This window comes from Leptonotus elevatus, chromosome 12, assembly GCF_054856555.1.
Source record: "Leptonotus elevatus isolate MCC_2025b chromosome 12, RoL_Lele_1.0, whole genome shotgun sequence".
Classification (NCBI taxonomy): domain Eukaryota; kingdom Metazoa; phylum Chordata; class Actinopteri; order Syngnathiformes; family Syngnathidae; genus Leptonotus; species Leptonotus elevatus.
In genome coordinates, this window is record NC_141250.1 from 7,744,568 (window position 1) to 7,766,127 (window position 21,560).

A 21,560-nucleotide genomic window follows, 5' to 3' on the forward strand; every position below is an offset into this window, starting at 1 on the left:
GAGGAGTTCTGCTTTTGGAGGCCACCTAGCATGTTAGCTTCCTCAATTAGCTTGACTGTATAGTGAGTGTTAGGCAGACTCACATTGGTGGGTTGTAAATGGTACAATGTTAAATAAAATAATACACATCAGAAACAATCAATTAAAATTATAATTAAATCATTTAATAATAAATAACAAATATGTAAAAAATGTGAAAATAAAAACACTGACCGTTGAGTGAGCGCATGCTGTCGGCGGGCGAGGGCTGCTTGAGGGTCTGCTCCGCCTGCTCTCTCCTCTTGGATTCGTACTCCAGAGCTTCTTGCAGTTTCCTCCTGGCCTTCTTCTCTTTCTTCAGACGCTTCTGGATGATCGCTAATGAGGGAAAACAATGTGGGGAAATGCACAGACCTTAAATACGTTCTTGGAAATATTGTATAATATCAATGAAATCCTTTTCATCTATAAACGCATTCATGCAAAGATGAAATCAAGTGGAAGGCATATTAAAATAAAGTGTATTTCCATTTCTGACCACTAGAGGAAGAATGGTGCCTTCAGACACACACAAAAACACGCACGCACACACAGATTCAGTTACCTCTGTTCTTCTGCTCAATAGCCAGCTGCTTTTCCAGAGTCTCCCGGAGTTCCCGCTCTCGGAACAGCTCCATCTTCAGCTCCGTCTTCTCCAGCTGAACCTGCTTCTCTTGAGCACGCGCGTTGTCAATGGCCACCTTCAGCAGGCCCTGCAAACACGCACATTATATATGACAATAAATACCCAGCTATTTACTTGTCATCACATTGTAAGGATACTAATATTTTGCAAGCGGAGACTGATAGCTGCCGCAGTAGTGAAGAATGTGGAGTGTAATACTGAGTTAACGAATAGAAAAATGACGAATCTGATCAACCAATGATAGACAAGACGTCTAAGTAAATTCAATAGAGTAAATTTGACTCAATTTAGAGTGGGACCAAATAGACTTGAGTTTTGAGTTTTAGAGTACGATGTACACTTGGAAGAGAGTAAAATTAAGAATTGGAAAAATAAATAAATAAAAGTCACTCAAGGGTTAAATAACAGCCGATCTTCTCCCTAAGACACGTAACTCCTGCTGTGTGTTAGTATATCGCTCAGGTCAGGTGGAATCTTCCTAACTCCAAGACCCAAAAATAAAGCTCAGGTGGGAGTGTGGCAGTCTCCCAAGCTGAAGGTCGTGATTTCGTTCATCATTCCTTGAGTGACATTTATTGTTTTTCAATTATTTATTTTACTCTCTTCCAAGTGTAAATATTAGTCTAAAACTGAGTCTATTTGGTCCCACTCTAAATAGAGTCAAATGTATTCAAAATGTACGCTACATAATTTACTATGTACCAGGTAGTAGACTTATAGCGGAAATGCTACCTAGTACCAATATAGGGCTCAAAACAGTACCTAGTACTTGACAGCGTGCCTGGTACTATAAATATTACCTGGTAACTGGAATGCCAGAAATAGAACACGGTGCAAGAAATGTATACCACTAATCATACTTTGTACCAGAAATAATTCATCTCTATTAAGTGTATAAAATAAAACCTACTGATTGACTAAAATGAAGCAATACAGTGCTATGCCGATTTGAATTCTCCGAATTGCTCAGGACAGGAGCTATAGAAATGAATGGATTGTACCTGTATGTTGGTGAGGAGAGTCTCTATTGACGACAGGCCATCCGGGAAGAGGAAGGGCGAGGGGAAGCCGGGAGGCAGAGTGGGTCCAACAAGCGACAAGCGCTCGTAGCTGTCTCTCGCTGTTGGCGTACATATCAGGTTATCGTCTGCAAATACAGTCAAAACGGATTAAGTATTTTCTGTACTGCTTATCCTCACTAGTAAAAAAGCAAATACAGCGGAATCTCTAAAGAGGAAAGCTCCTGAGGTGGTCAGATTGTGTTTGGTTCCACTGCCCTAATAGAAGTCTCTTCTTCTTCTCTTGTCACCTGGACTCTAATAAATACACTTGCAGTGGCTCCTGTGAGATTCCTTTGTATTGCTTTTCCTCAGCATTCCAAAGTGGGGGCTAAACACTATCAAGATGGACATAAATCCCAGCTTCCCCCATTTAAGAGATGTCATGCGTACAACAAAATCACGAATAGGCCCGCCCGCCTCGACCCCCGTGAGGCTCGCGCTTCCTTTGTGCTCGCACGCGCGCGAGCGACTGTCTGTCAAACCGCTAATGACATCATCCTCCTCTCATCGCCAAACGCGGGGCTAGAACCCCGCCATCTGCCGTCCAGCCTCGGAGGAGGACGAAGAGGGCGGGAGGCAAAGACAGCTCACACATCGGACGTGTTATATTTGTCCACCTTGGAAAGAGACACTTCTTTTTGAAGGCACTGTTTAATAGCTAAATCAGTGCAAATGAAGGGGATTATTTTTTTAAATCATTATTAAGTTTGACAATGCATGATTATTGTTATTTTAAAAATATTTTGAGGGGAGTTGTTTGCATTTGGGAATACGTCCAAAATTTTTTGTTGAAATGATCTGAACAATCACAGAGGAATAATAAGTACAATGTTTTATAGCTAATATAAAATGACAAAAATAGTTTTTTTCAAATAAATGTATATATATTTTTTCCTATACTTGTTTCGTATAATAGGATATTGTAAAGTAGCATTATGAAAATTATTATGATCATTTATTATATGTCTGTAATAGTTTGTTTTGTTTGCATTTTTGTTAGTGGACTGCATAAAAATAAAAGCTTTTTATTTCATTTTCTATTTGTTTACTATTATTATTATTATTATTATTATTGTTTACACCATTTTATTGTATTTACTGGATAATGAACAAATGGGTTTACATAAAAACGATTGTCTTCTTGCCTCATTTTTATAGAATTAATTTTTCATTATTTTTTGTATTTTTAAATATTTCATAAATATATTAATGCTATCATTACTAACTAAATAAATATTTTAGATCTATCTATCTATCTATCTATCTATCTATCTATCTATCTATCTATCTATCTATCTATCTCTCTATCTCTCTATCTATCTATCTATCTATCTATCTATCTATCTATCTATCTATCTATCTATCTATCTATCTATCTATCTATCTATCTATCTATAAATGTTCCCCACTGGCGTAAATAGGCTTCTGACAGTGGGAAAAAAAACTGTTTCCCCCCCTCACTGGCGGAAATGGTCTTCTGACAGGGGAAAAAAACAACAAAAAAATCTCAATGAGTCTCAATGAGTGCCATTCTAGATTAAAATATGGACTTCAGTGTTGGTTTGTGATTGTGTGGCGACAGAGGAACGGTGCACAAACAGCACCCGCCTTCCCTCCCTCCCTCCCCTCCCTCTTCACCAGCCCCCCATCAACATTCAAGCGATGCCAGCCAAGAGCCGGGAACAGCTGGTGCTACATTAATTAGTTTAAAGTATTTATTTCGCCCATCCTCAGAGCAGATTGAGCAAAAACATTGGAGATTATTTCGAGCATCTGCAAAATGCCCTGGAAACATGTCGGGCGCCAAAAAATGGAGCGCAAGGATTCACAGTTTAGGCTTGTAATTTGGATTTTGAGTCCACCTTTCGTGTGGAGAAGGCGGTGAAAGTCCGTGGAGGAAATAAACAACCTTTCCGTTTTTATTCGAGGGGAAGAAGTTCACTATGTGTGAATAATTAGAATGGATAGATTAAAATGTGTTCATAATGCGACTTTGTAGGAATAATGAAGTTTCCACTTTGAAATAGAAATCTGCTTTGTCTTGCTTAAGTGACAGGGCAACCATATTTTGGTCATCAAAACACATTGGGCAATCTTCCAGAAGATGAATACCTCCCTTTTTTGACTCAACATCCTCCAAAAACAAACAACATTTACTAACTGGGTGTGATTATATGTGCACCCATAAACAGCATAGGGTTTGCACGAAGACGTGTGCGGTTCAACATATTTTGACAGACCAGGAAAGAAAAAAAAAGAAATATACGACTTTATGTCATTATGCTAAGGTAGTTATTGTTATTAGCGGGAGTCCTGCACCTGCTTCTTTTTAACTAGCCGGACTCATCTTGGGGTAATATTGTTTTTCTTCCATATAATTTTTTTAAATGCAGGGAGTTTGGACTCATGCGCTGGAGCAGCTTTGATGGCTTCAATGCGCCATTTACGAGCCTATAGTGACATATTAAGCAGAGCCGATTTGGTGCATGCGAGTCAACTAGCTATAAACCATTACCATAAGTATGACTACCAATATTGTCTGTGAAATACAGCTGATATGCATTCTTTCTTAGAAGATGTAGGTTCATGTATGTATCAATATTTGCCCTGTTCTCCTTTACAATGAAGCGCTCCTCCCACAAAAAAAAACATTTTTAAATGTTTCTCTCTTGTTGGATTCCATTTTTCTTGCATTATATGACTGAGATGAGCATTCTGACAAAGGCGCACCTAATTTTCAAAATAAAACTTATGGTCATTCTTCTTGAAATCGCCACTCCAAATTTTAACCAGACCATTTCAGAATTGGATAAAACTTGGTATATCTGTACATTATGATCCATCCATCCATCCATTAGACTTCCCTCTCCCCAGCCACTTCAACCAGGTCCTCTGGCGGAATCCAAAGGCGTTCCCTGGCCAGCCGAGAAACATAGTCTCTCCAGCGTGTCCTGGGTCGTCCCCGGGGCTTCCCGCCGGCGGGACATGCCCGGAACACCTCTCCAGGGAGGCGTCCAGGAGGCATCCGAGCCAGATGCCCGAGCCAACTCAACTGGTTCCTCTCAACGCGGAGGAGCAGCGGCTCGACTCTGAGTCCCCTGCGGATGACCGAGCTTCTCACCCCATCTCTAAGTGAGAGACCGGACATCCTGCGGAGGAAAATCATTTCGGCCGCTTGAATCTGGGATCTTGTTCTTTCAGTCACGACCCACAGCTCGTGACCATAGGTGAGGGTAGGAACGTAGATCGACCGGTAAATTGAGAGCTTCACCTTTCCACTCAGCTCCTTCTTTACTATAATGGACCGATAAAGAGTCTGCATCACTGCGCCACACCGATCCGCCTGCCGATCTCCCGCTCCATCCAACCCTCACTCGTGAAAAATAACCTAGATACTTGAACTCCTCCACTTGGGGCAGGATCTCATCCCCGACCAGGACAGGGCACTCCACCCTTTTCCGACTGAGGACCATAGTCCCATATTTGGAGGTGCTGATCTTCATCCCAACCGCTTCACACTCGGCTGCGAATCGCTCTAGCGAGAGTTAGAGATCACAGGTTGAAGAAGCCAACAGCACCACATCATCTGCAAAAAGCAGAGATGCAATGTTGAGGCCACCAAACTGGACCCCCTCAACGCCTCAGCCTCGCCTAGAAATTCTGTCCATAAAAGTTATGAACAGAACCGGTGACAAAGGGCAACCTTGGCGGAGTCCAAACCTCATTGAAAATGAATCCCACCTTCTGCCGACAATGCGGACCAAACTCTGACACCAGTCGTACAGGGACCGAACTGCCCGTATGAGAGGGCTCAGTACTCCGTACTCCCGAAGCATGCCCTCCTGAATCCGAGATTCGACTTCCCAACGGACTCTCCTCGAGACGGACTTTATGATCTTACAACACCAAATCCAAAATTTTACGGACATCGCACTAATTGGGAGATACGGCCAGTCAAACTTGTCAGATTTTCGCAAAAACGGGCGCCGCTGCCAATTTACTGGGCCAGTCTAAAAAAGAAGAATTTGAATTATTGGGTTGAATGTCCTTTCCAACTATACTTTCCTTTGAAGAGACAGAGTTCAAATAAATCCGGCCAATAACTGTTGGAAGGTGGCACTTTACTAGGTGGGATTTGTACAATACACAGTGAGGGGGTACACATTGCCCCTTCAAGGTTGGTTAGGTTGGTTGACTGAGCCAGATACAATCTAAATCTGGAAATCTGTAAGCATTTACAGTAGCTAATCCATGACAATGATCAATCTATGGCGCTGTGTCATATAATGAGTCCGGTCGGGCCAATCGCACAAACAGTCCTGGAAGGAGAAGACATCTGGTCTTGCGATGATTTCTCCCTTACGGAATCGCAATCCCTTACTGCTTCTACTTAAGTGATTGACAAATAGACTGCCGAATGATTGCAAGAACAGTGACTGCAAAGCCAAACTACGTAGATGCAGACAAAACTCTGGACTCAATCAGTCACAGGGCACATATAGAGTTGACTTTGGATCTAATCCCAACTGGAAACTGTTTTGGGTTCCAAAAAGTGGAAATGTCTGTTAAAGTGAGGATGTTTGGTGCCCCTCAGCAATGATATCCACCTTGTGCTGTGTGCGAAATAAACGTCTCTTAGAGTAAGATGAAAGCCCCATTTCATCTCCATAAAACACCTAATGAAAGATCAAAACGCCGCGAGTTGGCTGGCGCTCAGGTTGCTATAGCCGTCGCCCACCCCCGTTAAAATCACCATGTCAACGAGGGACGTTAGCGGACCTCTGGGAGAGCGAGCTTAGTAATTGATTCGTACCAGTGGCACTTTGTCGTCCTTATTCCGAGCTGGCATTAATCATAAATCATTGCTTTAACAAACTCCGGCGTCAGGCTTCCGCCGGCACCCCCAGCTCGACACAATGTTGGATCACACAGAATATTTGATGGCTTTGTTGCGACGGGGAAACAACCTGTCACGCCGTGGGAAAAGCAAACAGCGCGTTTTGTTCGACAGACTCCGACGAGCGTACAAGCGCCTCTTGTCAGATAATATTTCCACCACGAGACGGAAAAAAAAAATCAGGCAAATAAAATGTGATGAAACGTCTTAATGGAAGTTGAATGTATAACCCAGCAGATCCACATCGTCTTCCATTCAGCACACACTTTTTGGATGTAAACTCTGGCAAGCGCTGGCGTGTTTATTCTTCACAATCGCTTCACGAGCGCAGTCTTCAACTTAATTACAGCGAGCCCGCTGGAACAGAGCGCTCTGCTTCCAGGTGATATTTCTGCGGGGCTGGTGAGGCTGCCAACAGCAGCTGTGATGGTGGCGTCGGCCCGACGCTGTGAAATACCGCCTGCAAAAACGGGCAGGTCACCCCGGCGCTCCCCCCACTCCTCCTCTCCTTTCCTGTCACCAATAACATTTCACGCACAACTGTTTCGCCGGATAATAGGAGCCACAAATAAAAACGGGGACGCTGTAAATACAATGCATTGTGAATGAAACGCCGTAATTTAAACACCTTCAGCGCAGCCTCCATAACTCCCTCCTTTCTCCATCTTCCTGCTTTGAATAGCTGCAGAGGGAGTCCTTGACAGCGCGCACGCAGTGATGAATTACCTATCCAGTTAATTTTCTCACTCCTCCACTGTTGTGCTGCTAAAACACCAGGCCAGGCATTGACTTGACTATAAAAAAATACAAAAAATATATATCATAAATTTATAAATGTGAATCACTTGAAGGGGTTTGTGTCCAATTTACATGTGATTATATTTGTGCTGCAAGTAGGATCTTGGACCATAAATTAAAACAATATTATAATGAAACACAGAAACCCTTTGAATTACATCCTATTACATTTATGTTTGTAAAACTATATACAAAATCATATATGTTAAGTTGTGTTTATGTATTTATATGTTGTTTACATTTTTGTTGAGATAAATAAGTAAATGATAATAAATAAATAAAAGATAAAATAAAAAAATAAAAACTGTGACTACATTTAATATATATCATATATTTAATTCGGATGTGGGGCCAATGTATAGGTTATTAAAATTGCACCGCACACGAATCCTGCCCAAAAAAGAGAGCGATAATAATAATAATAATAATAATAATAACAATAATAATAAATGAAAACAGTGGGCCTCTCATTTAAAAAAAATAAATTTAATTATATAATGCATAAAATATGTGTAAGGATCCGTACATGTTAACAAAATAAATATAAAAATATATACAGTATATAAAAAGCAAAAAAACCAAACAAAAAACAAAGTAAATTTGTGTAAGTATGTTAAGTTGTGCATACTGATTAGTAAATATGTGTTGGAAGTTGACCTTCAATCTTACATTTCTAACAATAAAAAAATAATAATCGAAATGTATATAAAAAAAGGGAAGAAAATGAAGTTGAGCAATATAAAATATTTTCTGCAATTGGAATTTACATTGTTAAAAGAAAACTAAATAAAATAATATATCCATACTCTTGGAACAATACAAACACTTGGAAATAAAAATAAATAAACAATAATACAGTAATATGCATTAAAGAGGCCTTTTTCTTTTCTTTTCATCCTGACAGACACACATCGCAATCTGCAGCGGAGCCAGAGGAGGAAAACCTTGGGAAATTTAGCCGCAATCTCGGGATAAATAGCTGTAATTGACCTTGGGAGTTGAAAATGTGCCATATGTTTCTGGTTCCTGTGTTTGAAAGCGACTCCCTCAGGACATTGTTGAAGCGGGGAGAGGGAGGTGAGGAGGAAAGACAGACAAAGAAAGAGAGGGAAAAAGAAGAGGTGGAGGAGGATAGTTAAAAAGGCAGCGAGGAGATGGATGCATAGATGGCGACGGCACAAGAACGGAATGATTGAAATAGTGACAAGAGCAAGAGAGAGAGACAGGGCAAAGGTACACTGGGCCGGGCCAGTCAGAATGATATATTGACAGGTGAAGCTTTTGTCCTTGTGAGCGCCGCTCCTCCCAGCAGGGGAAGCTTAAAAAAAGCAGCAGCTTGTCAGCACCGACTCCTCACTGCACAATTACATTGGATTTGCCTAGCCCCAGAACCTCCTCCTTCAAATGGACCTGTTATGACCTCTTGGACAGCCATTAGCGGCTAACGTGGCACTGATTCCACCTGCACTTAAAAGCAATGGATTTGGAAAATCTTGTCGAGGGGAATCATGTGTCTGCCGTTGCAAGTGCAAGCGATGCAGGCAGGAAAGAGAAGTTGCATGCAATTTGAGCACTTAAAAAAACATGAGGCTTGCTTATCTTGCAATTGCTGTCTGCACTTGAAAGCGTCTTTCAGGCTAAGTAGACTCAACTGGATGACCCGTCTAAATGGATGGATATAAGCAACAATGCTAATCAAATGTCAAACCGAGTAGCACTGTCCCACATTAGCACCACGCATACTTGGCTCTACTCGCTATTGACAAATATTCGGGCATTTACGATATTTCCACAATACAATGATTGATTTCCATATTCTATTGCTTTTGCCTGTGACATACCAAACCAGGCATAGTAGTAAAACATATGATCACATTTTCAAATCAAAATAATCCTCACAAATAAAATTACAACAATCCAATGTCCAATGCTTTTCAATGAGCAAAGGGCGTCACCGAAGATAAATGCTGCATTCGAGGAAAGTAGGAAATCGGATTTATCCCACCTGGATTGTGTCAGTTCCATCCTCAAAGCGTTTGAGGCAAATACTATGTTCACATGACACAACATGATTTGGAATAACTGCATTAATCAGCAAAACAAATAATTTATCGGAATCAGCCATCTTTGTTGTTTACGTTTGCCTCAAACGCTTTGAGGGCAGAACTGGGACACTCCGAGTGGGATACAAATTTTGACTTGCGATGAAAGCACTGAATTGTCAATACCGTTTTTAAATTTGAGAATAAATGGCTAAAAATGACAAAAATAAACACTTGCTTGCTTACTCAAAAGTCCAGTACAACCAGTACTATCATGTCATGTCATGTCATGTCATGAGTCAATGCCATATGGGTGACATAAGCACTGCTGACCTTTCATTGGTCCAGCACTTTAACCATTATAACAATCGAGGATACAAAGCGAGAAATGATGACAATGAACACAGACGCTAAGTTTAGCTAACGCCACAGTCTTTTCTTTACTGCAGCCCTCCATTTTCTTGTATTTAGGGCATTTTTTTCTGAGCATGTGTTAGAGCAGAGAGCACTATTTGAGAAGATAAAAACACAGCAGAAAACAACACTATCGGCTGTTTTCAAAGGCATATTGTTATACACACAGCACACAAATAGCAGCAAACGAGAATAAGAAAATAAATGCTAACTTTCTTAGCACATGGATTGTTTATTGCTTTATTATTCATTTATTCTAAATGAACACAGCAAACTCACACATATTTGTTGTTTGCCATTTGCAAACATATTTTTAAATTTTTGGGGGGGAACCTAATCACTGAAAATATCGTCTGTCCGCTGTTTTTGGCCAAGAGCAAAAGTTAATTTAGCGCCATCCGGTGGTATCTTGGTGTTTTTGTTAGACGTAACAAAATGATGGCGCTTTGAGATTTCCCGTTTTGCTGGCGTGTTGAATGCCTCTTATGGACATTAACTGAAAGTATGTTTCTGCTTCTCTCTCGAAGCAGCGACTAATAGTTTGTGTAGTCCACTTTGCTGTTACAATTTTCCTGTATTATGCAGTATTTATTTGTGTGTGTATTTGCCAAAAGGTTAAGTTTAATGACATAATACCGCTTGTGTCCATCAAGTTGCATTAGCGTGTTTATTATGCTATGCTAGCTAATACTATTGATGAGCCTCATGCCTCTCCCCGGCGAATTGCGGGGGTTGACTGTACATTTATAATTTGTTGTATTTTAGTATGTATGGGTGCCTGAAAGGAACCCAATTTTAGGATTGGTCCTTCAGCTGAAAAAGTTCTGCTTCACTTGCAAAATGAACAAAGTAAACACACTGATGAATGTATGCGAAAAGCAACGCAAACACACAGTCATTAAACACACACAGGCACACGCACACACACACACACTCACACACTAATGTGGCCTCATCACATTGAAACTAATTTCCTTTTCATCACGGAGAGAGGAAAATGAGAGTTTGCCTGATCCCTGCTGGGGGACAAAGTCAAGGGCCCCCAGTCGGGATTGGGCTCGATTAACAGGTAACATTTGGCACTCACTCTCTTATCGCAGCGTGAAAATCAAAACGCAGTGTTTTTTTGTTTCCCACCTCCCCCCTCCTATCGCTTAGAGATGAAATCGCTTGGTGCACAAAGCCATTTAGAGAGAGGGAGGAGAGAAGGTGAGCGGGATAATCAGGCTGGCCACTGGGCCGTGTTTTCCTAAATGCACTCCAAAACTGTGCACAGGCATTAAATTAGTGGCGGCCTACCTTAAAATGTTGACATTTAGCGTGACTTTTTGGAGAGTGACACCCTCATATTTTTCTCGTTGGATATCATTAAATCTCAACTGCCCTATGGCCGTGCCTTTCCATTAATAACCCATTCCGTCTGTTGCCTCCCTCCATCTCCCCCCCACTCTCTGTCTCGCCACAACCTGAAAGTGACGACTCCATTGCTTTTGCCTTAATAATAAATTGAATCGTATCCTCAAGGCCGCATGAAGAAAGAGTCACAGATGGACATAACAATAAATCTTTCGGTGTCAGGGACGTGACAAAAGACGCTAACAGGAAGCTGTCCATACACACACAGGTTTTTTGAAAACTAGCCAAAAACTTTGATAATACTTTTTGCAGTTTGCTTGTAGACAGCCAGCACAGTGTGCCATAGAGTTCTTAATTTCATCGTCCAAACCATGACTCTGTCTTCTTGTGTGGCGTCTTAAATTACATTATAAAATATGTTTTCAACGATTGCTTAGCGTCACACTTTCAACAGTTAACATGTCACACTAAGTACACTTTTTCAGGGAACGTCGATAATGTTTCCCCCCCGTGCTTTATAAGCCTGGCACCCATGCCAGGCTAAGCACACCAACGTTAACCCATCCCGATTAAATCGCTGCAAGTCACTAGCCGGCTTGTGCACTCCCTTCCCCCCCATCGCCCCCATCTACGCATGTTATTCATCGTCCGCCCCGAAATCTACGAAGAGGATTTAGCACGTTTATATGTTAACAATCTTCCAAAAACAAATTCTACAAAAAAAACATGTTCAAACCTTTCAAACTAATAACACATAACGTCGCAGTCAAAAAACTTTATCGCTCCCCTGTCTACTTACAAACCTGAAAACTGATGAGTACTTTTTTCTTATAGGGGAAGTCAACCCCCCAATTTTTTTTTTGACAATAATATGTTCTATGCATCTAAATATGGTATTCTGGTTGCTATTGTGTTAGTGGACTGAAGAGTAGTCGACTGAAGATGACATCACAGTTGCTCAGGGCTAAAGCAACGACCAATCACAGCGCACCTGTTTTCTGAAGCTGAACTGTGATTGGTTGTTCCCTGAGACATGAACAACATTGATGTCATGGATTTTGCTTCATAACTCATATTCCACAAATGCAGTATTAATCAGAATTACATGTTTAAACTAGTGAGGTCACATATAAAATATTATTGTCAATACATTTTTAAGGTTGACTTCCACTTTAAATAGCTTTGTGAACAAATAAATAGATACAATGGTGACACCTACCGGTCAACTTCGTGACCTACATGTATATATGTACTTGAAATGGCTACTCCAGCCACCATCCCATGCTCACTGTCCCGTTGACAAATATTTTCCCAGGGCAAATTTTGTTCCCAGTCCTTCCCTAACCACCAGGCTTAGTAAGTTTGTAAATTCATATGCCACAATTTTGGCAAAATTATATCCAAGCCAATGAATGTGTTCATATACTAACAATACAGGCGTAGATATGGCATCATCATCAAAAGATATGCACTCAATAGTTGACAATGTTAATTTGCATGCATGCATAAAGCACATTATTGCGTTAAGTGGCGGGAGAAGGCCCAATTAGAATCAACTTAAAGAATCTAATCATGCATGAACAGCGCCGTACAGACAACGATCCACCCTTGTGTTCCGCCGTGTATATGAGGTGTGGCGCTACTAATAAGAGCAGATTATGAACTACAAATTGAACTTTAGTAGCGTGCGTTTAAAGGCGGAGGATACAAGCGTGTTTCATCATTCGCTCAGTCAGAACTAAACAGCAAAGACGTGCGAGAGAGCAAAAGAGGGAAGGTAACGAGGGATCGGCGTTGACTTCCAACTGGGAGGAAGATATCTTGTCTTTTTATGCGGCCCGTGTCATATTTATTGCATAAAGGTCAGAGTGTTCATTTGTTCAAAGTCAGCATTTTGCCTCCCTCCTATCCGCCGTGTAATAAATGCAGGGGGCTGTGTCATTATCGGACCTACGAGGATTACAGGCTTGGCCGACTGTGATGACTGCATAAAAGCGTGCGGGACTTTTTTTGTTTCCGCCTTTTCCGACGAGCTCTTAAAGAGAGCCCCGATAAAAGGTGGCCTTTTTGTGGCAAGAAGTTAGCGAAAAGGCTTTAACTGTGATCTGTAACTGCCTGCAAGATAACACTACAAAAGGAAAGAAGAATTACAGTGGAACATGTGAGGTCGAGCTAACAACAACATTTTACTGTTTATTGAAGCAGTGATTTAGATTGCGGCCGACCGTTTATTGACACAAGAATCCGAGAGATTAAAATTGATTGGCCATTTTGCCTGACTCATTCCCATTTCCGAAGGGGATCATTTGTACTGTATACGCCGCTAATCTCTGCGTGACCCACTAATCATCCAGCCATTTATTCCTCACTCTTTGTTTACTTTGCCTTTTGTTTGGCATTTATGAATTCATTAGAGCGCCTCCTCGTGCGGCTTAACGCGGAAGGTGACTGGGGAGTCCTGTATGTACCTGATAGCGCCGCCGAAATACGAGCAACACAAGCGGCAATTACACATTGATAATAATAATGAATCATACGGGACAAACAAACAAACAAATAAGAGAGGAAATCTTCTGTAATTGTCAGTTGTTGTTTTTTACGGACATTTAGCCTTAATGGTATGCTTTGAATGTCACATAATTTCCGTAAACCTTTGTTGTCGCAAATGCCAACATTTTTTAGTCATTGATATAGTAATTTCACAACACTTCATAAAATTATTTTAAAACGCGAAATATGTACTGTCTAATGTTATAATTTAAACATGAAGTAACCTGCGAACTTCTGCACATTTTTTAAATATTAAAATACAACTTGACGCCAGTCCCAACAATTGTATGTATTATTATTTAATTTATTACTGCTAAATTGTGTTATAGTGACTCCTTTACACAACGTTAATTTTTATTTTGTTACATTCTCGGATGTGCATTTTAAAGTGATGCAGCTTTACTGCAAGCAAAAGACGATCTAGATGTGTTACTATCTTCTATTTTCTGGAGTTACTGAATAAAATACGCCTCACATCAAAAGATCAAGTGGCTTGGAGTCACTCCAAGTAACAATACGGCATCTATTTGGCTCTTGGCTCTCACAGGGTGTTGGGACTGCCCATGGATTCCTCTTGGAGAGCTGTATCAGCCTCGCTCGATGCTAATCGCTAACACCGGCGCTACCGAGTGCGTTCTGTCAAAGCAGGGAGCCGGTGGTAGTGCTACACAGTCCAAATGGCTCCTCCACTCAAACATTCTACCCCTTAAACATCGTGCATTTCAGGTCCAGTGCAGTACAGTGCATTTCTATCAGGTACATTTCTGCTGCATATGAATAATTAAGAGAGGCTTTCCAAATAAGGGGGGGTTGTTAATCAAGCGTTAAAAAATTACTGCCGTGAACTTTTAGTTAACGCAATATTAATGCAGTAATTTAGACATATATATATATATATATATATATATATATATATATATATATATATATATATATAATTCTATGACTTCCGAACTAGACTTTCAAATTGCATGAAAACCCCTTCATCGTCAGGTTTCAGCAATATAATTTAAATATGAGTCTGCTAAATAAAAGACGATTGGATATATATCTTGATACGTGCGATGCGATATGATTCAAGGACAGTACATTTTTGTAAGTGTAATGATTTGATTTGGTTTCATTTGATGCACTATGACCTAAGGGGAGCGTACCTTCATATCCACCTCCTACATGTCACATGCACCCATGACAAATTTGGGTACGGTAATGTAATAGGCATATTTTTATCAACTTGTGAACAAGAGAAGCAAATCCCTCATAATTATCTTCTTTTTTTTTTGTATAAGTATTAGCAGTGGACAGATAGCCTCACAGTAACTGTCTTTGCTACGACATGCTTTTGCCTGGTTCCGGAATCCACTGGGAGCAGCTCTGCTGGCACTAATCCATACTTGTACTCTACTTGGCTTGCTTTTTAACGACGATGATGAAGACACAAAGAAAAAGAAGCAGAAAAAGAAGAAGCGGGGACTTGAAAAGGACTGGCTTAAAACAACACTTTGCAAAGACGGATGCAAATCCATTAGTCGTTTCACAGTTATAAAAATACTTAAGGGGCCCTTATAATCGTGGCGACGTGTTAAACGTGCGGAAATCTGTTTTGATAACATTATTCATAACACCGGCTTTTCTCGTGCGAATTAATAACACTTCATTTGCAGACGCTCAAGAAAAGCTGGCACGGTATTTGCAGCTAAAGAGATTAATTTTCAAACACCTAATTGACAGACTGGGGTTAGACTGGATAAGCAACATACTCTATAAGGCGGCAGCTGCAAAGTCAAGGTGACTGGAATACTGAGGAAAAAGGCTTTCATAAAAAAAAAATCAGAATAGAGAGCAGGAAGGGAGGGAGTGAAGAAAATTAGTCCTGAAGCACTTTTCTAGCACCCGCCCCCTATTCTTCCTTTCTTTATTAGGAATGATTTACTTTCGTGGTGGAAGGATATAAAAGCTCGAGTATAGCCACGTAATTATCGCAGAGTGAAAATTTAGAGGTTTGACTCACAATGTCCTCAAGTCGGCTATCGAGCAGACTGCCAGACGATAAGAGAGGCCGCGCTGCGCTCCCGGCATCGCATCGCCGGTGTTTTTTACGAGCGCTGCCAACGAGGAGCGCCACTCGCCAGTCTGTAAACAGGACGGGAGCGCTGCGTACGAGCAGGGCCGCTCGCTGTTTACCTTGGCAAGCCCTGGCCTCAGCATGTCGGCGGCATCCCTTAATTACTGTTTACATGCAAATATTAAATTATACAAAAAAGACCCCCACCCCTGCAAGAACATCTCCAAAAGTACAGAAATACATATTCAGGGTCAACCTTATCTGTCCGCAACAGTCGCCGCCAAGATATGTATTGTTTTGAATCGCAAATTTTCCGGCATTGTACATAATCTTCATAATTGCTTAATGCTGTTGTCCAAGGGCGTCGGGATGGGAATGTGCTGCCGCGATCTGCATAACAGCAGATGCTCAGATATGTAAAACTCACCTTGTGTGCTCTCAGGGAGCAAGGATAACAATAAGAATAATAATTTAAAAAAAGGTTGTTAAAAACCTGTTGTTGAGAGATGCTACACGAGCGCCGACTAGAATCTAGATAAATAGGAGTTTGAACATAATTCGTTCCTGTGTTCAAAGTCCGAATTGTTCAACCTCCGAAACATTTTTTACCATAAGAAATAATGTCAGTGCAATTAATCCGTTCCCAAGATCAAAAAACAGAAAATTTCAATTTTAATGTCTATTTATATTTTTGAAAATTTACACCCTGTACAGTATTTTAAACAATAAAAATACCTTACCTTTTTGTTGTGGTGTGATGGCATCAGTGGATGAAAAATGCTATGTTAATGCATGCTTTAGTTCAGTGCTGAGTTTGTGTATTTTACATTGGGCATATTGTTAAGACTACTAAGGGGTCCTTGCGTGCACTGTTTAACTTCAGGCCCGTTGTTGAACAGCTAAGGGGGGTCCTCGTGCCAGTATTTACGGAAGTAGTTGATGCCATAATCTCCTTCCTAAATCCACTGTGGTTCGTAGCACTATACGTTTTTCTTTGCTGCCACTGGCACTCTTGTGTTTCTTTGAGCCCATGGCGAAGAAAATTGTCGTGGAAAAATCTAAATGCACTCGCAAATGTATGGCGCACCTCCGGGAGTATTCACACTCTGACTGGAAATGAGCAGCGCATCGCCTCAACTACCGCAACGTAAGCATTTGGCATTGCTCGGCTTCACTCGGCTACCCGTTCAAGGTACGTTCGGCTTAGCTTGCTTTGCTTGGGTGTTCAAACTCCGATAATGAGTTCAAACTCCGAGCCATTTTTTACTCAGATTTTGTGCTTGAAGTCTGGTTTGTACGAGTTCCGAGACGTTCAAACTCCGCGGTTCCACTGTAAATGCATACATAATACACAGTTCCACCAGATACTATGAAACTTTACCACAGGTGTCTTTATGCTTCATTCAGAAAAATAAAAATGATTATTGTTTGGATTGAAAATTATGTGGCACTCTCACACAACAACAGTTTTAAAATGTATTAATGTTACAAAAAACATATTTTTGTGAGAACTATATTTTGTGGCTCCAATTTGTTAGTTCTGCCAACTACTATATGGGGAATGACTTTCCCAATGGTAAAATAAGATCACTCATTAGTCGTGCACTTTGAAAAAAGGCAGCACAGTGAGAAAGTGGTTAGCGTCTGCATCACCGTCAAGAGGTCTCGGGTTTGAATCTTGGCTAAGGTAATCTCACTTTTCCAAATATGTTAGATGGTTATTTGTCGTTTGACTAGCCAGTTTCAAATGTAACCCGCTACTCGTCCCAATGTCAATGAGGCTAATAGTCAGGTGAGGCGCGGAGTTAGCACCCAATTCAGAGTTGGGAAACAGAGGTTATAGAAAAAAGTAACAACAGAGAGTAGGGCAGGATGCCGATGGCCTTAAAAGAAAACACTTGACAGAGAAACCTTGACTACTAAATCTTTAGCTGGCTAGATGCAGAGAAAACCTCTGCTAAGAAACCTCGATGAATTGGCAAAAATGTCATTTAGTAACTCTCGCTAGGGCAATGCACACTTCTATGACAGAATAAAGGCCTATGATAAAATAAGAGTGCCTAGACAAACTAATAGTGAGTAATCGCATAGCAACTGACAACCTTCTCCTCACATTTGCATAAGACTAGACAAACTAATACATCACCGTCAAATATTATCATAATAAGGGCCATAGCAACAGAATAGCAACTACAAAATAAAAATGACTTAGAAAATAAGACTGACTGGGGCAGCATGACTGGTGGTAGAGTGGTCACATCGCAACACTGAGGTTGTGGGTTCAATCCCAGATCAAATTTGAGACCACATTGAAGTATCCTTGAGAAAGCTACTGAACCCCCAGTTTCTCCTGATACTGTGTCATCAGCAGATGAATGAGTAGTCAAAATTCTTTGAGGGCCTTATAAGGTGCAAAAGCGCTATATAAATGAAATTTATAAATTTGACCAAATACCTCCTCATTTTAAGGGACAACATACAAGACCATAACAATTCAATGACCCCATGACCCAACCCAGTCACAACTCAGTCTCATCATATAACATCCATCCATCCATTTTCTTATCCACTTATTCCTCACAAGGGTCGCGGGGTTGCTGGAGCCTATCCGAGCTGTCTTCGGGCAGTAGGCGGGGTACACCCCAAACTGGTTGCCAGCCAATCCAGGCCCTCATATAACATGCCAAAGTAAGTCCAGGAGATCCCAACATTCCGACTGATGCATTTAGTGTGTTTTTTGCTGATATCAAAACACATTTTGAGTCTGTGCACCCATAATCTAAGATCCACCTGCACAATCTAATGTGATCCCATATAAAAAAATTTAAACATCATGAATCAAAATTTTATTCTGAATGTGTTCTGTAATTATTTTTGAAATTTGTAGTCGTGTTTTTCCTGACATTGACGCTATGCCTATCATTAAAAGTTTGACGTGTTCAGCTCCTTCACTTCATCTATGCTAACTTTAATGCTGTGTGTTGTGTTGGGTCCTCCCAGTGTCCTTGGCACTCGCAGCTTCAAACGGTGTGCTGACTACCTGACTTTTATTATTTTTTTCGGTCGGAGGAGGCGAGATCATTAGCCATCAGAGCCCCTGAAATGTGACTTGGCAGACAATAATGCTTTGTGATCAAACAACTTGTCAGTGCGTGCCGTTGAAATGAAAGAGTGCAGAAAAAAATAATTCAATAGAGGATCAATCAAATTTCTTCTTGCACCATGTGAGCAGGAATGCTGATGGTGCAAGAGTGGGGACGCGGGAGTTCATTTGGATATTTGTTCTCCGCTCATGAATGTTCCATCGCGTGACACCATCTCCCCGCTAATCACATTTCACTCAGGTGGGTGGTGGTGGTGGGGGGATGCTTTTAGGGATGTTGAAAAGAGAGAGGTTCTTTTTAATCTTTGAAATGCCTCAAAAGTGACAGAATGCTCTCTCCTGCCAAGACGGAGAGCATCGGATGGGGAGATAAATATGCTGTGGTCAGCTAAGTGTATCTAGTGAGCAGAGAAGCAAATTTAATAATGCATTATCATTCACTGGCGAAGGTGAAATCTGCCTGTCCATCAGGAGGCTTGGGCCTGTTTCATGTTACCCTTCAGTGCAAATGAACAAGTGCTTTACTCAGCCAGTGCAGATATGCACACGAGGCAGTGCGCGGAGGCCTCGCTAAATATGGAGCGTCAGGAAAAACAGGTCAGCAATCAAAGGAGTCATTGGTGGCTGCGGAGATGAATGATCAAGCGCCGAAATTTGAAATGAAGTTTTGTTTGCACAACTGAAGTTATCTCAAGCCACTTTTTACATGGGGCATGTTTTAGATTTGTTTTTAGATATATTATATTCTTTCATACTAGCAGGCATTAGTTGTTTTTTTTAGGGGTGTCAGGCAATTACATTTTTTTATCGTAATTTACTAATTCACTCCCAGCCATTTTTACTGAAGCAACCCCCTTCGCTTCCGCCTGTTTTACTGGATTTTGAAAGTCCCAGTGTTCTATTGCTATAAAAACATGGAACCTTCCAAAAGAAAGATTAGTCTCTTCTTTCATCAGGAAAAAAAAGTTTCATCATTATTCTAGAGCTGTTAAACGATTACATTTTTAAATCAGATTAATCACATCTTAGAATTTTGATAAATCACGATTTATCGCTTAATTAAAAAAGGCTTTTTTAATCAACATTTTTCCCCCGCCAAATGTGAAGAGCACCGGTTATGTGTTAATTCTTTTGAGAATTAATGTTATGAGGACGTCTTCAACATTTTTGGATCCACAGCACACGCTCATCCTCCTCTTTGACAGCACTACATTATTTACAAACCTGTTGAAAATACTGGCAAAAAGAGCTTGTTGCAACATGGCCCTGGATATCTTATACTCTATGCCGTTTTTTGTAATAACTACCATTGCTTTAAGCAACTTCGTTACAGAAGCTGTATCAAAGCCTTCTGTATGCTATGCATAAATACGTTTTTGGTAGTGAAGGACAAAGTATTAAAAAACGTATTTATAGATTTTGGGGTTTAATTGAGTAAAACTGTACTTTTATCTTCGATGCTGGATACTATAATTGTGTGGACTTAATCAACATTGGATTGCACTTTCTTCAGGAAAAAGGTATATTTGTTTCTGTTTCCGTTTTGCAGCAATTAGCAGTAGAATATAGCTAAGTTTCATCATTATTCACATTCCTGTTGAAAACACTGGAGAAAATAGCCTTTTTGCAACAAAACTGGCAAAAAGAGCTTGTTGCAACATGGCCCTGGCTGATCTCTTATACTCTGCTGCCACCCGCTGGCCGTTTTTTGTAACCACTACCTTTGCTTTAAGCCACCTCTTCATGTCAGAAACGGCATCAAAGCCTTCTGTATAGAAAAATAATAATAATTAAATACTAAATACTAAATAAATATGTTATTTGGGAGTGAAAGACAAAGCATTAAAAAACATATTTACACGTTTTTGGGTTTGAATGAATTAATCGCATGACTTCAATAGTTAACTCGCATATTTTATATCTGTTCTAAATGTACAATCAAATGTACAATGTTTTCATACTCCTGTTAACATAAAAGGTGAAAAAAATGAAATATTGCTGCATCTTTTAGTAATTTATATAATAATTTCATAATAATTCATAAAATTTAGTTAAAATTTAAATCATGAACTGTACTGTAAAAAATGAGTGTGATATTTATTTGTGTTGAGGTTATTTTTCTGCCAATAGATGGCACAATTGCATCTGCAACATGTTGGTGACAGCTCAGTGTGTTTTTCTTTTCATATATTAACATGAAGTAACTTGTGAAATTCTACACATCTTTAAAATTGTAAAATACAACTTGACCCCAGTCTCCACAAATATATGCATTATTATTATTAGATCTATTACTGCTACATTTTGACGTGGACATGTCTGCTTTTGCGACTGGAATTCCCCCAGTACAGACTTTCCAATAAGGGGCGGTCATTAATCACGCATTAAAAATAAAATAAAAATAATGGCGTTAAAAGAACTTTAAATTAAGTTAAAATTAACTCACTAATTGTCACACCCTTAGATTGTTTTCTACTTTGGAGCGGTTCAGTCAGCGGCAATTATGTTGTAAGAATTGCAACAGGTGGATAATCAGTTTCACTATACCTTCTGTCTTCTTCTGAAATGATGATAGTGATGAAATTACAGGTGTCACGCAACAGATTATAG

The 21,560-nt window shown here is 40.3% G+C and overlaps 1 protein-coding gene across 4 annotated transcripts in view; it reads right to left on the reverse strand.

Annotated features, from left to right (window-relative positions):
* dachd (dachshund d) overlaps positions 1–21,560 on the reverse strand; it is a 163,064-nt gene that overhangs the window by 10,338 nt on the left and 131,166 nt on the right. For 3 of the 4 annotated variants that reach the window (XM_086091350.1, XM_086091346.1, XM_086091348.1), the window contains exons 7-9: positions 1,666–1,811; positions 584–731; positions 214–357 (exon numbers count right to left, since the gene is read on the reverse strand). In XM_086091350.1, the coding sequence (XP_085947476.1) occupies positions 214–357; positions 584–731; positions 1,666–1,811 (438 nt within the window). The remainder of the gene's footprint in view (positions 1–213; positions 358–583; positions 732–1,665; positions 1,812–21,560) is intronic. The other variant, XM_086091349.1, reaches the window with a different exon arrangement.